The sequence below is a fragment of the Alosa pseudoharengus genome, unplaced genomic scaffold (assembly GCF_046254945.1).
Source record: "Alosa pseudoharengus isolate Yale_2024_CS ecotype anadromous, Long Island Sound unplaced genomic scaffold, YU_APseudo_1.1 YU_APseudo_1.1_scf_22, whole genome shotgun sequence".
Classification (NCBI taxonomy): Eukaryota; Metazoa; Chordata; class Actinopteri; order Clupeiformes; family Clupeidae; genus Alosa; species Alosa pseudoharengus.
This window is the reverse complement of record NW_027468680.1, coordinates 10425253-10446599: the sequence shown is the minus strand read 5'-3', so window position 1 is coordinate 10446599 and position 21347 is coordinate 10425253. Positions and strand designations below refer to the sequence as shown.

Below are 21347 nucleotides of genomic sequence, written 5' to 3'. Positions count from 1 at the left end.
TCCCCCGAAACCCTACACTCTCAATCCAGTCATCAATCTGAAGATTCTCGAGCCCTTGTGCCCCACAAGAGTTCCATCGTAACAGTCCCCCTTCTTCTCCACACTCAACTCAAGATGGCCGTCGTAGGAGAGGTTGTGGCGTGAGCTGCACTGCGTTAGTTCCCCCCCCCCCCCTTCTGCTGTCTCCTCTGAGCAGAGTTCTGTCCATTGTGGTTTTAGCAATATTCCTCGCACATGGATCAAAATCCAATTGAAACTCTACATCCACCCATTTGGCAAACTCTTAACCAATTGTTTGTGAGGTGGACTGAACCATTCGAATTAGATTGGGCCTCCAGTGCATGGGCTAATTGAACTCTACTCAGTGGACGCTGCCTTTATCCCTGGCTCTGAAACGGTAGTCAGTGAGCCAGTGGATGTTTGTGGTAGTTTAACTGATTTCCAATGTGTAGCTTACAGCGCTTTGATAATGTATACTTTTCTTTTCCTCCTCAGTGGTAACATTCTCGTACTGTCAGCTTCAATTATGTTTCGGTAACTATTTTATTAATCTGTTTTCTTTAGCCAAAATTGACTCAATTTGAATGCATACACACAAAAAATAAATAAAACGATCTGGTTTGGATCTGGAAACATTAAAATAAATGAAAACAAGGAATAAAAACATTTAATGAATAATCTGAATAATTTGGTGCGTTAATAAAACAACACAATTTGGACCAACTTTTCTTGAAAAGTGCATATCCTAAAGTGGTGGTGAGGAGAACTAAACAATTTGAGAATCCATTGAGGAAGAGAATCATGTGGTGCCTCAGTAAAAACTGTAGGACAGTGTCTGTCCGCTTGTCTGAGCTTTTGTTTCTGTGTGCTCTTCTGTTTAGGAGACCTTTTTCAAATCAAGATAGATTAGAGAAACAAACCATTCAGCCTGGTAATGGCCATTAGTAAAAATCTGACTGGTACTTAGAATCTGTGTTTCAGAAGTACCTGAATAAAATGAAACATAACAATTTATGTCTGTATTTATGTATTTATTTATGTGTGTGTGTGTGTGTATGTGAGAGAGAGAGAGAGAGAGATTAGATGATTATTGTAAGCGAGAGTATTAGTGAGTATTGTGAGTGTATTTGACCTAATTTGACAAGCATTGTAGCAATACTGCATTATGCCCTGTAGTAATTTAGGGGGCAGCCGTGGCCCACTGGTTAGCACTCTGGACTTGTAACCGGAGGGTTGCCGGTTCGAGCCCCAACCAGTGGGCCGCAGCTGAAGTGCCCTTGAGCTAGGCACCTAACCCCTCACTGCTCCCCGAGCGCTGCCGTTGAAGCAGGCAGCTCACTGCGCTGGGATTAGTGTGTGCTTCACCTCACTGTGTGTTCACTGTGTGCTGTTTGTGTTTCACTAATTCACCAATTGGGTTAAATGCAGAGACCAAATTTCCCTTACGGGATCAAAAAAGTATATATACTTATACTTATACTAGTGCACCACTCTGAGATCCACCTCACCCAGCCATAATTCACCAATACTAAAATACGCACAGTCAGCAGGCAGGCAAGGCCTATCACATACACATACAGAACGTTAAGGAAGTGGTAAAAGCCTCCAGCCTCTTACAGTATCCCCTAGGATACATAAGCTAGTGGCAAAGCCCTTATACCTGTGATGCGCAAACCGATGATTGTTTGGCAGACACATTAGGTATGACTTTCTTTGGGCACGTTTAGGAATGAGTTTCACAGTTTCAGTCCGTAGATGGCAGTAATGAGCTGTCCAGAGGCAACAGTGTACACAATCGCACACGATACGCGAAAAAGTAATACATCATCTTCCGGGTTCATAGTGCATGAAACATGGCGACCCTTTGGTGGATGGCTTAACTTATTTCGCTGCGATGAATTCTATTATTCCTAAGTTATATACGTACATTGAGTACAAACGTGTGTAATACAGTGTATATACATCTTTGGCTGCACCGACAACATGTTCCAAGCTCTCAGTAGGACTGCACGGGCTCCAGTTGCCCGCATTCTTGCTCCCCGTGCTGTTCTTGTGGAGACAGTCAGAGGTAGAAAATCACGTAATGACCCAAAGGCAAAGTCAAAAGCCGGGAGAATCAAGTATCCTCCGCCTGTGGACCCAGTAGAAATGGTTATTTTGAAGGAACGGTTCACTGAGTACAATCTCATCATGAGGGCACTGCGGTAAGGAGATGTCAGTGTGTATTTTATGGAAGGTCAAGTTGATCATCTTAAAGCTATTCTCGAAAAAGTTGTTGTACATGCATGTAGACGTTGTACATTTTGAATGTGCCGAAAAATAACAAGCACATTACGATTGTCTATGTGTAGAATGCAGTTTAAAGAAGAAATGCTGAGGAGGCGCTATGACGAGGAGACGGGCTCTCTAGCTGAAGAGAGAGCGAAACAGGAGGCTGAGGAGCACCGAGCACTCATGGAGTGGAACAACCAAGAGAATGAACGGCTGCGTAAAATAAGGTGAGCACTGAAAGAATTATTCACACCGACACCATACACACATGGACATGCAGGACGTCCCACACATTTAACAAATCCTTGACATGTGGATATCCATATTTAAATAGTTCTGTAGGCTCATCTGTCTTGAACGAATGTAATCTTTGATGTCTATAATATCTATTGTCACTCTCGGTGGCCAAGAGCTGCCTCTTGGCAGAGCAGTACCTTTGTTGTAAAAAACAACAGCCAACTTCTCCAGCCAACTGCACTATGTTAAAGCAATAGGCAGCTGGAGATATGTATTGTGTTATCCCTCTGGCAATTTTGCTAGAAAAACTTGCATACACACAATATAAACCCACATACCGATTGCCTGCAAACAGTATATCGAACGTACGAATGATGTCTCATGCTATGCCTACAGGGAGGTACGGGTACAGCAGGAACAGGAGGAGTCACAACGGATGCAGATGGAGGTGGTTCTAGAACGGCAGCGAGAACTTGATGAGCTTGTCAAGGAGAAGGAGAGCGAGATATTGAGACTACAGGTAAGATTGCAAAATGTCAACTAATATTATGTGAACTAATATTATTCATAGTTTGTGGATTTGTCTGTATTTGATGTGTTAGCAGTGCAGATTTATGAAAAGCATTGTGATGTGTGGATACTCAGGCCCTGCAGTTATGTTTAAGGGAGGTTGGTATAAGTCTAAGTAAGCCTAAGTCTACCTATAGTAAAGGGAATATGTAGGGATGGGAAAAGTTTGACAGTGAGGCACTGAAGCATACTGGTTTCAAGCACTGGACCAGAGCTGTCATCAAATTGCCATTTCCACATGACTAGCATCACCATCTCATACTGTAAAACAAACTCAGTGATCATTGAAACCTGGAGTCTGATCTGAGGTCATTTCCCAAACCCACTCCTTTGCGGTCCCCTCTTCACTGTTCTGTCTGATAAAAGCTAAAGAGCCCAAAAATATACCTATTAAAAGAAAGTGGTCTATTGGCTCAACTTGGTCCACATCAGGGACAAGTTGATTCACCTGACAAAGAAGCTACCGAATATTGTGTTAACCAGATGTTAAAAAAATCCCCTCAGGGAGAAATGCTCTGGGAGATAATTACAGTTAATGTATCTATAGTGAATATCTGTTTAATCACACGCTTTTTGGCCAATAACATAAAACAGTAGCAATAATGATAATTCTATATAATTTACAAGGAGGTAAACAAAACTTGGGCTATTTGAACATTACAATGGAGCCCATATCTGTTTTGATTCTGTAAGTACATAACAGCTGTTATGCAACATCTAAAATATGAAATAATAATGAATAATCTTAGTTATTTAGTGATATGATGCAGCACTAATACTTGAGCGGCTGAGATGAACTACTGGTTCAAAATGGAGAAGAAGGGAAACAAAATTTAGGGTCACAAAATTAGGCTTGGTTTCTAAGATATGCATGATGGTTCAACTTGATCATCTTAACATTGCGCTTGCCCACAGACACACAGGGGTTTTCTCATCTGTCTTTTTGTCTATCCTTCCTCCCTCCAGTCTTAGCCCCTCCTTCTAATTAATTTTGTGAAGGAACGATTGGACGATGGAGGAATGGGAGACCATCCTCCTATCGTTCCTTCACAAAATTAATTAGGAGGGGCTAAGACTGGAGGGAGGAAGGATAGACAAAAAGACAGATGAGAACCCCATAGACTCACACTTAAATTTACATTTATTCATTTAGTAGACGCTTTTATCCAAAGCGACTTACATATGTTAGTTATATTAGAAGGGCCATTCTCCCCAGACCAACTTTGGAAATGGAACGTGGCACAAGTGCCTTGCCCAAGGGCACAACGGTGGAAGCTGGAAAATGAACCCACAACTTTCCAGGCTACTGCATGCTAGCCCAGCTCCTTAGCAACGCTACCATTCACCCTCTTCCCCCTCCCGCTACCCCAGCTCCTTAGCAACTACGCTGCCATTCACCCTCTTCCCCCTCCTCTTTTTTACAGGAGGAGGCAAAGACCTTCATTACCTTGGAGAATCTGGATCAGAGGATCGAGGATGCACTGGATAACCCCCAAAACTACAATTTTGCAATTGATAAGGAAGGACGTGTGGTGAAGCAAACTGTTATGCAGTGAACAGCAACAGCAACTAAAAACCCACTAGACTGAGAAAGACAATGACAACAGAGAGAAAACGAAAAAATGTCCTGCCATCTGTTGCACACATCCATGCAAGCAATGTCTTGCAGGTGTTGAATCTCAGTGAATTGTATTCATTTCACCCTGTCTCTTTTGGGGCCATGTGTAGTGTTATTTTATTAAATGCCTTATGTGTTGTTAGCATTTAATGTGTTATTAAACAGTTTGTTCAGCTGGGTGTGATTTGGTGAGTCTTCTGCTTCACAAAAGCACGACATGCTATTTCTGTGTAAAATTGTTGATCAGTTTTACATGTGTTTAATGCGGGTACATGAAGAACTACTAACAGCTCATTTACAATCAGCAAACTTTGCATTCTTCTTAGGATGTATGTTGTCACTATGGATACCAACAACTGTTTATGATCAGTTGCATTTTGACCAAATTTACATTTAGGATGGGATACCCAAGCCAGTAACTTTTCAATGTATAAATGTAATGTCAAGCTTTTCCACATTATACCTGGGCTGGTTAGCTCGCAGACCTTCTCAGTTGGAATTGAGAGTGGGTCGTCTGGACAATGTTCATTGACTTACGACTTCCAGCAGGGGCGTAACTAGCAGTGAAATTAAACTTAAATTGGTGCATAAAACTCTTACCAAATCATTTCAGAAGTGCAGCAACGTTGTAAACGAAGGTTTTTGGATGCAATTGTTTACTCCGTTATAAAGAAATACACCTCCATGCCGGATTTGCGATTGTATTTGTGTGACCGTGTTTTAGGGACATTGGAAATGGGCTTCAATGGCCTCTGGGCCAGACAGACCTGCAGAGCAAATTCCAAATTTGCCAAAGGTTCGTATGGGTATGCCCAGGCTACATTATACAGAACATGGAGATGTCAATAAAGTCGAGGAAGGCAAAAGACAATTGTATTTTGTTTTGGTATGGAATAGGTGGAACAGTAATTGAGTGAATAGTATGCATGATATACTATAGACCAGTGGTTTTCAAAGTGGGGGCCGCGAGGGGGTGCCACGGGGGCCTCAGCAAGTTGGAAGGAAAAATAAAAGCAACAAAAAAATACATTTGAAAAATGTAAAATATACCTTTTACTATGCGGGTTGTTATACAATGCCATTATAATAATGTGAGGCATATCTGAACATTACATTTCCCATGATAATGACTGGGAATAATAGTAGAGTGATAGCTCTCATATAACAGAAAGCCCCAAATACCTTTTTTACACACTGTATGCTCCATAGCGAAGTGCTTGTGGCTAAAATAATTATTAGGAATAGCTTAATGTATTTTTACACTTGCCGTAGTATTATCGATGGGTTTAATAACACATCAAGGGGGTCCTTGGCCAGAGCCTAGTGGTATTTGGGGGGCCTTGTCGTGGAAAAGTTTGGGAACCCCTGCTATAGACAATAAGTCAACTGAAAGATCGAGACAGAACAGAACTTGGTTCGTTTAATAGGCCAAACTTATCAAGATGCTACATAAATCTTTGTGTGAACACAAATCTGTATTGATCTTGAACACACCATCTGCATCTGACTGTGGGCATGTCCAGACATGCGCTCTCGATACTGCATGTCATTACTTCCGGGTGTTGTTAAAGCTGGACTAGTTGGGGCAGAGAGGATCTTTGGTTGGGATCTGTTGTGAAATAATGTTAAGTGCTACCGATATTAGTTTTATTTCTATTTTTTTTAACGCAGGTTCTTTGTGAGTACATGAGGTATTGTAACTGAACCCGTTTTGCTGCCGTATACGAACTGTTGAGTTATTGTCGAAACTGATGCAATATGGCAACAAGGCAAGTAATGCAGGCGAATCACAGTTTACTTCGGACAATCACGAGACTTGTTCGAGAGCACAGTGGTCAGAATAACTTAATTTCTGCGAGACTCCTCAGACATAGCTCGGGAGCATCTTCGGTGGGGACAGAGCATGGGACAAATACAAGTGACAGGAGAAATGACATAATCTCAGCGACGAAACAAAGTTCGAGAAGCAACTGGGACGGTGGTTCAAACCGACAAAGTTTGCTTAGCTCGGTGGCACTTGGCCTGGGTTTCGCTGGTACTGCCCTGGTATATCATAATCAAACTAAAGACGATAGTAACAAGAAACTTTCAGGACTCAAAGACTCGATACTGAGAAGCTTTCTCCCCACGGCATATTGTGCTTCCCCCTACAAGCCCGACAGCCCGAGGTACAGGTACAACTTCATCGCAGATGTCGTGGAAAAGTCGACCCCTGCAGTTGTCTACATTGAGATTATTGGAAGGTAACGTTAAACAGGTTCGATATAGATTTCCCTACATGGATGACACTCTTATCATGTTTCCGCCTCTATCGTTTCCACTTTCCACCTGTTCGTCTGTTAATTGACGGCGTCTGACACCTTGTTCCTTGTCCCTGATGGCTGCTGTCAGTGGTCATTGTCAACAGCTATGTATACTTTGATGAGCGTTTCTGTATGATTGAATTTATTGTGCCTTTTAAATGCATTTACAGGCATCCATTCTCGGGCAGAGAATTGCCCATATCTAACGGCTCCGGATTTATCATCAGCAGTGACGGGCTCATAGTCACGAACGCCCACGTGGTGGCCAACAAGCGCGGTGTGCGGGTCAAGCTTACCAATGGGGAGTCCTACAATGCGACGGTGCAGGACGTGGATCAGGTGGCCGACATTGCCACCATCAAAATCAATCCCAGGGTAAGACCTTGGTGTATTATTGCTTCGTGTTCAGCATAATACTGTCACTTTTATGTATCATAGGAACAATATGTCTGTTTTTTGTTGTTGTTGTTGAAATTGAACTTATGAAACCCTCTGGAGTGAAGTTGGTTTATTTTCTGTAGAGGTGCCATATGGCTGTTCAAGAGATCTTCTTATCTGTGGGTCAAACAGGCTGAACTTTTAAGTTCCTAGTGTAGGCCAAATAAAGCAGATTGAAACATTACAGAGGTGAAACATTCAGAATGCTGCTGATTGCCACTACAGGGGTGTTGGCAGTTGCTGAGTTTATGGTACACACTGTACCTCTGCTGTATGGCATGATTGCTCTCCCATATGCAGGTTCACTTAACTTGCCCTTCGATTCTCCCAGCATCCTTTACCAACGCTGCGGCTGGGAAAGTCATCAGATGTGCGCCAGGGGGAGTTTGTGGTGGCCATGGGGAGCCCCTTCGCCTTGCGGAACACCATTACCTCAGGGATCGTTAGCTCCACCCAGAGAGGAAGCAAGGAGCTTGGCCTGTCCAATCAAAACATTGATTACATTCAGACAGACGCAGCCATTGATGTAAGTAATCTGCCAGGTACTTTTATCATGCAGTATTAGATAGCTAATTATTAATGCATTTCATCTGGCAGATATCTTCCATAACCTGAAGGTATCCATCATACTGCCTAAACAAATGGAATACATATCAGTATCAGTAGTTGCAGAATTATTTAAAAGGTCTAGAAAGGTAGTGCCTGCACTTAAAGGTGCTCTAAGCGATGCCACCTGTTTTTTAGGCTGAAAAATTTTTTGTCACTTACAGCAAACATCACCTCACCATCCGCTAGCTGCCTGCACAGTCCTGAATACACTGTAAAAAAAACGCGACTTCTGTGGCCAGCCCAGGCTCCAAAAATGGCAACAAAAACAACCTGGGAAAACCTAGCCCATAAAAACATAACAAACTGTTCCAGCAAATCACAGACGAGATGCTCGTTTAGGAGAGTTTCAATTGCATGGAAAGGAGGGGGAGGAAGTAGCGAGCTAGCTCTCTGTTTTTTTTGAATGTCAACATAAGTGACATTACCCAGCATTGCTTAGAGCACCTTTTAAGAGTTATTGGGCCCTAGGGATGTAACGGTATGAAAATTTAACCTCACGGTTATAGTGACCAAAATTATCACGGTTTTCGGTATTATCACGGTATTTTTAAAAGTGCGTTCAATATGTTCAGAAAGCACTGATAGGCCTACACAAGCTGAAATAGTTTCAAAAAGTGTCCCGTTCAGTTTTTCATGTTTAATTGGCTATGTGCTTATCGCTTAACTTACCCTACCATGACTTGGAGGTTGCTATTACTGTTATTTGGATCCAATGAGTGAGACCAGGCTTGGAATTTCACCATTCTGGGGGCAAGGCGACTTGGCCTTCAGTTGGGCATATTTGGTGGAGGGCACAAAGGCCACATAGGCTATAAAAAATATCAAAGTTGTATAGCCTATTCACTGCAGTAGACCTGCATCACTGTATGAAACATTACAAAAACATGAAACATGACATATTATATAGAACTGCAAATCATCTGAACATCTAATATTTACAGATATCTAGGCTATATTTAACATTTATTTTATATTTGGCCTGTTATGAAATCATGTATTGAACAATTTAAGCACAGTTCAGCTTTAAGAAACTCAAATAGCCTAGATGCATGCTTAGCATTTTGTGATCTACTTTCACAAACTCTTTGTCAGCTGTCCTCTGATTTACCGATATATAGGCGATATTTGTAACATTTATTTTGTATTTGGCCCGTTATGAAATCATGTGGAACAATTTAAACACATTGTAAAACTTAAAGCCCAAATTTGGAGACATCCATGCATGTCGAAATGTACTGCAAATTCAAAAGTGGATTACTCTGGAACGGCTAACTGTACAGGGGACTGCTTTACACCTTTATGTTCGGTAAGGTCTGCTGTTTATTCTGATATATGGTTTGTCATGTGTTAAACGAAAGGTTCGTGAAGTATTGCACCGAGAGGAATGGGTAGGGAGATGGACGAAAACCTTCAGTAGAATTTATGATTAAATTTAATTATATTATTTACGTTTCTCGCGAACCGTTCACCACAGCAATTCGCGGCTAACATCGTTTAAAAGCTGAGAAAAAGCTCTTTCATGTGATACTTGTGATGTCTGTGTGATGAGTAGGCTACTTCGCGAGTAGTTCAACTGAGAAGAATAGGTGAATTTAGACGCACTTTCTTTCTTGCGCTGTCACTTTCTCCACTGCGTAAAATAAATTAATTTGCGCTGTGAATGCTAAGATTATTTTGACAGGCCATAGGCTAAATAAAATTCGCTATTAGTAGGATGCAAAGCAGAATATTGAAAGAAGGGCACCAAGGGCACCGTGGCCTGTAAAACTCTGATTTTCAAAGGGACATCACGGCCAACACAAGGGGCAAAAACGTGGCCGCCGTGAAATTCCTACCCTGAGTGAGACCAAAGTAAGTGTTCGAAAAAAACTTTAGGCTACTGTGTTCTTCCGATAACGTGAGTGGAATGGATTTAATGTGCACGCGAACATAAAAAGACGCAGAGTGCAAATGTTACAGTGCAAGTTTTGCGGTGAAAATGTTCCGCCTTTTAAAATCAGGTGTAGCCTAATCCAATTCGCAGTTAAAACCATCAATTAGGCTAGACAACAGAATCAGTAGGGTACCAATTTTGCTTCATTGTACCAGGCCTACTGTATGTCAAAAGCAGGCTCGGATGAAGCTGGGAAGGATTAAACACACGGTTTCAACACCGTGATAATCAACCGTGATAATTATATTTCAAAAGAAAATGGTAATTGTTATCGTCAACATTTTTATCACGGTTTATCATTATACCGGTAATCGTTACATCCCTATTGGGCCCTTATTCAGTATTCTCAGGACACTCTTCTCGTGGGGTTTGTAAAGAACTGGAAAGCTGTTCTCTTACCAAAGCGAACTGAATCTTGAACACTGGAGATTGCCACAACGATAACATGCTGCCAAAATGAAGGCGTCACTCCGTCCTCAGTAGTGTTCATAGCTTTGTATAATGCATACCGCAGGGCTTAAAACTTTGACCTTGTGCATGGAATATCAATGTGTATAAGATCTTGAGTCCAGAGTCCGGTTGTCTCAGCAGAATGGTGTTAGTGTCGTGACTCAGACAGTTCCAGCGAGGACATTTGAGATTTTGGTTATCCTGGCTGAATTTATAGCCTTGACTTGGTTTCATATGTTACCGTGGGGGTTTATTTTGCACAGCTAGCCTGGTCCTGACCATCCCGACGTTCAAAAAGCTCTGTCCACAGGGGTCTCATTCTCACAAGACACACTGTTCTTTTTTTTTCAGTTCGGAAACTCTGGTGGCCCCCTAATCAACCTGGTGAGTTGTTAGACACAAGATGACATCACGGCAAGTCTGCCTGCTGTCACAAACATATGACCAAACAAACATAAACTTGTTGCTAATTGCTAAATTGCTCATTTGTTACACAGTTAACTGCTAAATTGCTCATTTGTTACACAGTTAATTGTACATCTGTTTTGATAGTCCAGTGCGGCACAATTTTTAATTTTAATGTTGTGGTATAGTTTTATAATAGTTTTCCCTTTTGAAAACCTGAAATTTCTGCTGTCTGACTAACTGGCCATATGATGCATAGGATGGTGAGGTCATCGGTGTCAACACCATGAAGGTCACAGCTGGCATTTCATTTGCCATTCCTTCTGACAGAGTTCAGCTTTTCCTGAACCGTGCTGCAGACAATCAGAGTGAGCACGCACACACACACACACGTATAAAGTCTCATTTCCTTTTTACCTAGTATTATATTTCTCATTTCTGAGAAATTGCTTAAATCTGTTCTATAGATTAATGTTATCCACAAGTAGAGTAAAGCAGTTTGGGGTAGTGAAACTGTTACAGAAGACTTTTGGTTGCCCTATGAATGACTCAGCATACAGTCCAACTGGGTCATAATTGCTCTCGTGTTTGTGTCTGTTATTCTGTTTCAGAGTCGTGGTTTGGTGAATCAGGAGGAAAACGTAGATACATTGGAGTGATGATGCTCACTCTTACACCCAGGTGCATACAACTCTTTCATGACCAATGACTCTTTACAAATGTTTCATTCCCGGTGACTAGAATGTAGTGAACACCGTCTTCCTTTGGTGTATATGTAGTGCAATTCGGGATGGTCCCACTTATTCTGTGTGTGTGTGTGTTTCTCTAGTATCATTAGTGAACTGAAGATGCGTGATCCCTCCTTCCCCGATGTCACTCATGGAATCCTCATTCATCGTGTCATCATAGGCTCTCCAGCGCATCGGTAAGCCATAGTGCTCTAGTCACCTCAGCTTTAGCCCACACTGTGCCCATACGCACAGTCACGTTCATAAAAAAAAGTTGTGGTCATCTCATAAAAACCTACAAGGCCATGACTGACCAGACTTTTCAGAGAATGTTGAAAGAGTGTTGAAAGTTGTTTTACTTGTAAGTTGTGTAGTTGTTAACTTATAATTACTTTGGAAACGCAACAGAATTTAGTCCAACTCAACAATACATTCTGTCTTTACAAATCCCTTTTTCTTTTGTGATCTGATGCTAGAGCTGGCATGAAACCAGGAGACGTCATCATAGAGATCAACGGATCCAAAGTTAACACGTCGGAGGAGATCTACAACGCTGTGAGGACCAAAGACTCCATCAATGTGGTCGTCAAGAGAGGTGAAGACCTACTCATGCTGCACATGACCCCCGAGTACACAGAGTGATGTCATCAACATGCGCCGTCCAGCATGCTAAAGAGATTGAACCATAAACAATATGTCAGAAAAACTAAGAAGAAACAAAAGCACTTGTACTTGTAGAGAGACTGGTAAAGAAGAAGTGGGACTGGAAGAAGAAATGCTAAAAAAAGATGCCTCGAAGAAGGTGTTTTGAAAGTAGGGAAAGAAGAGTTAAATTATAAAGTTTCTTGTGGTCTGCATAAGAGTCTTTCAGAAGAGGCCACAGTGGTGCTTATGTCTGTAAAGCTTTATCTAATGGAAGAGAGTGGATAAGAGAGAGGTGAAGAAAAATGAGAAAGTGCAGGAGGAAGTCTTATGATAGGCCAGTCACTACCAGTGTACCCAAAACCACATTTGTTTACAGTCTTTCATGTCAGCACTGAAATCCATACAGTATTTGTGTGAAGGAGCAAACAAATATTTATGACAATGTTGAATTTGTGAGTCAGTATGTCTGATACCGAGGTGGACTTTTCTATTTAGTCTTTTATATTGTTACGTTTGGCTCTGTGGATGTCGGTTGTCTAGAAGTGGCATAGGTGTGTCAATGGAATGGGTGAAGAAACTTAAACTGTGACTTAATGTAAGAATATTATTTAATATTCTTAAATGTAATATAATGTAAGAGAGTATGATTTAATATCGTAAGTATGGAGACAGCCTTATTTCTCATAACCACTGGATTCACAAAAATGTTCAATAAATAATTGAAAAATAGATGTTTGACTGTCTGGTTTTGTTTTTGCTGTTGACAAAGCCGTTAGGGGGGAACAGTTCAGACAGAAGTTTCTAATCAAAAACTGAAACGCTGGAAAGCGTAACGGCACAATTCAGTCTTAAAGATGTAGTTCCCTATTCCGGCGAAAGGCTGTTCAACAGAATGGCAGTTCAACAGACTGTCAAATATGCACAGGAGAGATGTTGAATTCCTAGTGCTATAGATAGGGGATTTCAGACAGCGGCCAATCAACAACCAAGCCTATTTACCATCCAAAACAAAATCACTAACACATTTTTGTGGATAAAAACAACCAACCAAAAGACGCCCCTTTCTTTCAAACAGTTCTGTCCAAGCTGGGGTGTTTGTTTGCCCGTTACTTACAGCAAAATGACTGTATGAACACTGGAAACATTGTAGCACACACACATAACAGGGAGCTAGAGGACAGTGTGGGGCAGTTTACTGAATTGAACTGGAAGTGCTGTGGTTTGGAATCAGACTGAATATGAATATGTAACGGATTAAAGTGGTCTTCAGCAGTCTTGTTTCAAGCTATTGCCAGGGTTTTTTTTTTGCAAGAAGTTCATTATGTGTGAATGTGACATGATAATTAACATGACCTGTATTAAAACTGATAAATAAAATGGCATGTGTAAATAATTTTACATTTTTATTATACCTTCAAATAAAGGAAATGTGACTAGAAAAAATGGCATGTGCATACTTAAATCCCTGTGATTAAGCAGTACTGAAATATATTGGAATGAGATCATGGACATAGTATTCCAAACAAATCAAAATTAATATTCATAGTTTTACTTTTAGCTTAAAAAAAACATTCATTCATTCACTCAAAGTGTTTCTTCATCAACCACACATGACAACTCAAAAATACCTGTAGGGCATAGGGACGTAAACATACGAACATTCAAACAAAGCACCGCAAAGGATGTTCAACAATGGTCCCTTGACATATGGTCTGGAGCGGAGAATTCAAGTAATAAAACTACTGGATACACACACACACACTCACACGAACACACACATATCAGCTGTGAAAGCCGTTTCAACATACTGCCACAAGTACCATTTGAATATGCATAATGTATATGATTGTGGTGTTCTGTATCATGGAGTATGTAGATCCCTATACAAAATTGTATTAATGAATGCTTATGTAACAAGTCAGATATTGCTAGAATGTCTTGTGTATGATCGTGTGCATGATTGGTGTGAGCTTGGCGTGTGTCTCTTCAGAGTGAGAGAGCGTGTGTGTTAATTCATTATCTGGTTGTTGAACTGTCCAGGATATTTCTCAAATTTCCTCTCCACCTCATCACTGAAGGCATCACCTGCAGGGAGACAAACAGATTAACCTTATGAAATCTACATTATGAAATCTCTGCACAAGCAGTGAATCAGCCACAGTTTCACAACAGACTGAGGTGAGGGCAATGACAACACTCTTTCATCACATCAATATATTCCTCATCAGATGACAGATTTGGTAGAAGTGATGACCATTAAAGCTCCCCTAAAGATTTTTTTTATCTTAAAATAACGTTTCCAAAATCATTTTGATGGCACAAAAACTCTTAAGAGGGCGAAATGCACTTCGGCGGCACTCCGAGTAGGTCTTAACGCTTGTAAAATAGCCATATGAAGTTGCTGGTAGGAACACTGCCTTCCCCTTCGAAAATGAAATGGAAAAGAGCTGCTACTTACAGGAATTCGCAGCTCTCTGTCTAAAGACTGCTGTCGGTGCATTCCAGCTATATTGTATCAAAGATTTGTTTATAGTTTGTTCAAAGACGCACAGTTAGTTAATTTGTTATTGCGCTCTTCAACTGTAGGGGGACCCCGAGAGCAAATCTTCACTATTAGTGCTGCTTTAATTTACTGGTGCGAATTGATAGTCAGTACTCAGTACTAGTGTATTAATGGTTGTAAGATGATTGCCTGGTGGCATATTTCAGCAGACCCAGGCAGCTGGGTGGCTGTCTCCCCCTGCTCTGGCCCCAGGATGCTGGCTGGCTTTGGGAGCCACTGGTATGGCAGACTTTTTTATTCTTTCACTTTTATTGTTTCTGTTTCTGTCATTACTGCTGTTTTTCAGGCTCGCTTTACATCCTCCTGCAAAGCCTCACTTCCCAGTCATCTGACGCTGGAAAAAGACCAACCAAAGTGGGCTTGTGGTATGACACACACACACACACACACACACACACACACAACATATAAACACATGCATACAAACAAAAACAGTACTGATCTCACAAGAGTGAGAGAGTGAGTGTGACTGCAACAGTTCAAAGGCACGTATCTCATGCACTCTTCTTTCGAGACTTGTTATAAACCAGACTTCCGTGGAAAGAAAGCTCACTGGCAGACTCTGTCTCCCCTCTTCTTGTCTACCTCTTGTCTCTATGTCTGTCTGCCCCCCCCCCCTCTCTCTCTCTTTTTCTCACATACACTCTTCTCTCACATACACTCTTCTAAACACATGGATGTAATTCATATCCTGCACATATACCAATGTATAATACCTGACCTGACCATCAAACGGATGTTGACTAATAACATGCCCAAGTGTGTGTCAGAGACGACCTAGTCAGAGGCAGACAGATTAAGTAAGGGTGAGTGGAAGGTGATTGTTTGGGAAAGAATGAATCACTGTCTCGCTAGCTGCAGATAGAAGCAAACAACTGCACTGCATAAGGGGCCATTCTGGACTATGAGCAGCTAAGCCGGAGATGCAGACAGACACAGACAGGCAGGCAAACATAATACAGGGTTGATAATGTTGTCTCACCAATGTGACAGTTATGCACCCAGATCCTATGGCCGTCATACTTGCAGCTACACTTCATGGCATTGTTTGTGTAATCCATCTCTGACACCTCTTGGTTTGGATTTATCACGACCTGCGAGACAAACAGAAATAATCAACCATACAAGCAGCAAGGAAACCTGAATGTATTAGGAAGTAAACTTCATTTTGTATCTGTGAAAAGTCAATCATGTGAACAATTGGATGATAGATTTGAACAACGGATGTCATAAGTCATAAGGTCTTATATGCTTTTACTGATCTCAAAATAACGTGTTCTTTCAAGATCAGTGGATTGCTTTACCTGTAGAATGTAGTTTCCTGGTTTCACATCTGTGATGTCAATCCATTGGCAGTCAATGTCATGGCGATAGAGATCCCAGCATCCCACTGTGATACCCTGCTCACCAAAGTTAGCACACTCATATCGCTTAGAGATACCTGGAGCAGACAGATGTGAGAGGAACTATACGTTAACATTTGTTGAATGTCTGAACATGCGGTAGTTACTGCTCTGTGTTTATGGACATACAGACTGTAGGTGTGAGTGGGATTTTGTATGTTAAATATGAAGTGAACTAAACAGTTCTTGGTCTACGTATTTGTTTGTATATGGGCCATTCCGTGTCGAATCAGACAAAATCCAGGATAATGGTTGTTGCACCGTCTCAGATTTTACTCAAAGTTTGTCTCCCTAATATTTAGGTCCCAAAACTAAGACCTGTACAATATTTTTGTTAAATTCATAAATTTTTTCACCCTTGATTTTGTATCATTTTTACACTCTTGGAGGCCACGTTTGGGCATTAATATCTTGAAAAGTATTGTTCCTAGCCTGCTCAAACGTTGTAAGGTGGAAAAAAGACATGTTCTTGGTATGATTGGACCATTAAAAGTTTGTACTGCATGCCCATTAGTTTTATATAAGGCCCTAGATATGGAACAAAATGCAAAACTGGTGACATTGAGGGTCTTCTTCACAAATTTTCTGTATCCATGACAACAATTATTATTTTGTCTGCCAATACAATACTTTATTAATGTTGAGCCAATATTTGAGGTCTCTGCAACAAATGAACATGAAGATATTAAGAATGAAACATGGTGTGATTGCATTTTTTGTTAATTTTCATAGGACTTAAATGGTGTGTGTGGTAGCTAGTAGAAACACAAAAATCAACGTGGAAACAGCTCAGTTTACAGTGATTTTGTATATAAAGTGCCAATGATGTACCTTGTTTTATTTATACATAAATGCACTTACTTGTTTACATTAGATAGATAGATAGATAGATAGATAGATAGATAGATAGATAGATAGATAGATAGATAGATAGATAGATAGATAGATAGATAGATAGATAGATAGATAGATAGATAGATAGATAGATTAGATAGATTAGATAGATAGATAGATAGATAGATAGATACTTTATTGATCCCCAGGGGAAATTCAAGGTTCATTATATACCAATGCGTTTTCATTCTTGTCCCTGAGGCAGAACAATGATTTTGACTCTATTTATTTATCTATGGTACAGCATCGGCACTTCGCACACTAAATGCCCATACACTTAGCTACTTTCACATAGATTTTCAAGTGCCTACTAGATACCCCACATACCATTTTCATCCTATGAAAATGACACAGCCTCCCTGTGATTAATCCTTCAAATCTTTAAGCCCATAATATTTGGAGAGCTCAAATACATTAATAAAATAGTATGCAAAGAAAAAAATAATGATTGATACCAAATGTGTACAAAACCTATTTTTTTTCCAAATCTAGGGCCTTGTAGAAAAATCAATGAGAATGCCATACTTGTATTGGTTCAGTCATACTGAAAACATGTTTGTCTTCCACTCTAAAATGTTTGGGCAGCCTATAAATAATATTTTCATGATATTAATGCCCAAACATGGCTTCCCAGGCTATAAAACTGATGTAATTTCAAGGGCTGAACATAACATGAAGACATTGGATTTGAACAGAAACCTTTTACAGGCCTTGGTTTTAGGACCCATTCTTGATATAAACAAGGTTTGAACAAAATCTGAAATGTTACTGCAACGACCTTATCTGATTTGACACAGAATGACCCATATGTCTGTCAGTATGTGTGTGTATGTGTGGTTCTCCTCACCCTCCTGGCACTCAGAATCCTCCAGGCAGAAGCTTGCTTTGTGTCCTTCGGCCATCTTTGTGCCATTAACTGACAGTATGTCATAATGAGTAAATATGTCCATGCTGTGATAATGCCTGTAGACACACACACACATAATTGTACAAAAGATCTATGTGAAGCCATCCAATGTTTTCCTACCAATGTTTCTGTGTTAAGTAAATGAGGATAGCTTTGCCTTATAAACGTATAAAGTAATTTGTATCTCCTCAATGATTATGCATGTTGTATCTCCACCTCTATGATTATGCATGTTGTATCTCCTCTATTATTATGCATGTTGTATCTCCACCTTTGTACCTCCACCACACTGGGCCACCCTAAAGTAATGTTTTGCCGTAGTTACCCGTGACACGCGTGCCACACCCAGGAGTGCCTGCCGAGCTTGGGCCTGAAGTCGGCGCGACCGACGTTGTGGATCTGGGAGGAGAAGCGCAGCAGGCGGCGATGGCCGTAGGGCCAGTTGGCCTGGGCGGCCGTCTTGGACAGGCAGTCCTCCTCCGCCGCGCAGTAAAGCATGTGCAGTGGACGGTCCTCGATGTACACAGACTGCTGCACTAGGGTGGCATTCAGCACCAGGTCAGACGCCGCTGGAGAATGAAGGAGACAGGTGAGAAAGAGAGAGAGAGAGAGAGAGAGAGAGAGATGGGCAGAGAGGTTGAGATTGAAGTGAATTACAGATACTTCAGCCTAGTATTGTGAGGTAGCACTGTTACGCAAGGTCTTCTATTGCACTGTAGCTTGAATGGTATTCCTCACTTACTAGTCACTTTGGATGAAAGCATCAGCTAAATCATTGAAATGTAAACGGTAAATGAAGAGACCGAAAGTGAGCCAAAGGGAAGACTGGTATTGAGGAGAGAGAGAGAGAGAGAGAGAGAGAGAGAGACAGAGAGAGAGACGAAAGTATAGACAAAAACAGGGAGACAAAAAAGAAGGAGAGGGAGCAGTAGTTGTGTAAGGAACTCCCAACGCAGAGCCCTGATTTACAGGACATCTATATGCGGGTCGAAGTGCAGTTGAATGGAGTGAGCATTAGTCAAGATGTGTGCATTAGTCAAGATGTGAGCATTAGTCAAGGTGTGAGCATTAGTGAGCATTAGTCAAGATGTGAGCATTAGTCAAGGTGTGAGCATTAGTCAAGATGTGAGCATTAGTCAAGATGTGAGCCAAGATGTGAGCATTAGTGAAGATGTGAGCATTAGTCAAAATGTGAGCCAAGATGTGAGCATTAGTCAAGGTGTGAGCCAAGATGTGAGCATTAGTGAAGATGTGAGCATTAGTCAAGGTGTGAGCATTAGTCAAGGTGTGTGCATCAAAGCCACAACAACAACAAAACCCCACTCACTCTCTGAGCAGATAACTCCAGCAGAGAACCTGGCGACGGCTTTCTGGCAGTTGAAGACTTTGTGTCGCTGGCACTGGGTGAGAGACATCTCGCTCCCGGTGCACTTGACCCCACTCCACACCATATCAGTCACATTACTGCTGTCCCAGTACCACGTTTCCTTATGAAACAGGCATCCAACGCACGCACACACACACACACACACACACACACACACCAGAGGTGAGAATGTGTAGGTGAGTGTATTTTTGTAATTACATGATATTATGAGCACATTGCACGGGTGTTCGTTCATATATGTACATCTGTGTGTATAAGAATGTGAGCAGTTTCACTGCTTGAAGGTGGGAGTGTGTTATGTGTTTCTGGGGTTTGCATGAGTGAGTTGGCCTTTGTATTTGATTATGAGCTGGTTGGTGCATGAAAACCTCAAGAAGTGAACACCCATACATGCATGCAGTGTGTGTTACCCTGTAGGAGCACAGTGTGTTATACCACAAGAGTGATGATTGGAGAAGTGTTTGTGTTTATCAGTGTATCCATGTGGCTACTGATCTAGCATACATGCGTAAAAGAGTGTCTGTGTTCATGCATCTGCATATCCAATATATGATTGCGTGTGTGTTTGTACAGGTGTGTGAACAACCAGAGATTACACACGTGCAAATTATTTGTGGAAATACAGTATGTCACTCTGTGTGTGTGTGTGAGAGTGTGTGTGTGTGTGTGTGTGTGTGTGTGTGTGTGTGTGTGTGTACTCACAGTGATGGCATGCATGGAGTAGCCGAGCCCTAGCTGTCTGCAGGCCACCATGGCCTCCCTGGTGCTCCAGCCCTGACTGCACAGCGCTCCCCAGCGCTCACCCACCCGCACCTCCACCCGGCCCTCATATGAGGAGCGCCCGCCCTGCAGACGCACCTACACACACACACACACACACACACGCACACACGCACGCACACACACCTACAGCACGTCAGATAAATACTAACTTGTGTCTACACACACATACAGAATGTCAGCCAGACAGACACATACAGACAAACATACTTACACACACACACACACACACACATGCACTAACCCACATTTACTGCATATCTGTCTGGCTGACACTCACACACCTATTGCTTGTCAGTCAAGCAGGAAACCTCACATCCACTCTAACACACACACTCACACACACACACACACTTTATGTATAAGTATGGACACGTCTTGTCCATACTTACACATCTACTCCACACCTTTCACACATTAATTACTCAGACAAGCACACATGCACACCAATGTACTGTACACTTCAGTCTACCATATGTATTAGCCTGTGAATTATATCCTGACATATATCACACAAACCCTCTACATGTCTGCCTTGACATGGACTGACCCAAATGATCACACACATGTGCTCTCTTACGCACACACATGCACACACGTATAATTATGTCCTGCCTCTTCCCTCTTCATCTCTGTCTTGTCTACTGACATATACATTTGCTGACTTGGTGTATTATGGTTATTGTTATGGTTATGGTATTTGGCAGACACTTTTGTCCAAAGCGACTTGAAGCGGTGTGTGTTAGTATTTAATAGCATGCTCGTGATAGTCAGAGGGAAGCATCACATTATTGGTCAAAATCATTCATGCAAGTCAAAGTACGCACTTGCAAACACTAGAGCTCTCAAAATGTGCAAAAAAAAATGTACATCCATACACACATGAGAGTATGTACTTGAACATATACTGTGTAGTATACACAGTAGTATACTGCACTACTCATGCCAGTGTACAGTGAGCGTATATGCATCAGTGTTGATGTATATGTGCATGGGTATGTGCGTATGCGGGCACAGGTATGGGCAGCATACTTTCAGCCCATGGTTGGCGTATCCCAGGCCCAGCTGCCTGCACACCACCATGGCCTCCTTAGTGCTCCAGCCGTCTCCGCAGAGCAGACCCCAGCGCTGGGTCCCGTTGGGGAGAGCCTGGAGCACCTCCACGCGCCCCTCGTACCGCGAGCGGCCCCCGCCAATACGCACCTG

The 21347-nt window shown here is 41.7% G+C and overlaps 3 protein-coding genes across 5 annotated transcripts in view; 2 read left to right on the top strand and 1 right to left on the bottom strand.

The window, feature by feature from the left end:
• The first annotated feature begins 1837 nt into the window (after nucleotides 1-1837).
• mrps26 (mitochondrial ribosomal protein S26) lies at nucleotides 1838-4869 on the top strand. The gene is made up of 4 exons (XM_076299876.1): nucleotides 1838-2204; nucleotides 2352-2498; nucleotides 2905-3028; nucleotides 4503-4869. Exons 1-4 carry the CDS (start codon nucleotides 1984-1986, stop codon nucleotides 4632-4634), a joined length of 624 nt encoding a protein of 207 aa, XP_076155991.1. The 5' UTR covers nucleotides 1838-1983; the 3' UTR covers nucleotides 4635-4869.
• A 1397-nt stretch (nucleotides 4870-6266) lies between these two features.
• On the top strand, nucleotides 6267-12936 carry LOC143139751 (serine protease HTRA2, mitochondrial-like). Its single transcript, XM_076300476.1, has 8 exons — nucleotides 6267-6939; nucleotides 7170-7374; nucleotides 7769-7963; nucleotides 10781-10813; nucleotides 11094-11202; nucleotides 11446-11515; nucleotides 11664-11759; nucleotides 12039-12936. The coding sequence occupies exons 1-8, from the start codon at nucleotides 6455-6457 to the stop codon at nucleotides 12202-12204; spliced, it is 1359 nt and encodes a 452-aa protein (XP_076156591.1). The 5' UTR covers nucleotides 6267-6454; the 3' UTR covers nucleotides 12205-12936.
• A 661-nt stretch (nucleotides 12937-13597) lies between these two features.
• Nucleotides 13598-21347, bottom strand: part of loxl3b (lysyl oxidase-like 3b) — a 20215-nt gene continuing 12465 nt past the window's right edge. For all 3 annotated transcript variants that reach the window (XM_076300473.1, XM_076300474.1, XM_076300475.1), the window contains 7 exons: nucleotides 21174-21344; nucleotides 19302-19461; nucleotides 18300-18543; nucleotides 17915-18030; nucleotides 16075-16211; nucleotides 15753-15864; nucleotides 13598-14292 (listed from right to left, as the gene is read on the bottom strand). In XM_076300473.1, coding sequence (XP_076156588.1) covers nucleotides 14216-14292; nucleotides 15753-15864; nucleotides 16075-16211; nucleotides 17915-18030; nucleotides 18300-18543; nucleotides 19302-19461; nucleotides 21174-21344 — 1017 coding nt within the window. In that variant the 3' untranslated portion in view covers nucleotides 13598-14215. The remainder of the gene's footprint in view (nucleotides 14293-15752; nucleotides 15865-16074; nucleotides 16212-17914; nucleotides 18031-18299; nucleotides 18544-19301; nucleotides 19462-21173; nucleotides 21345-21347) is intronic.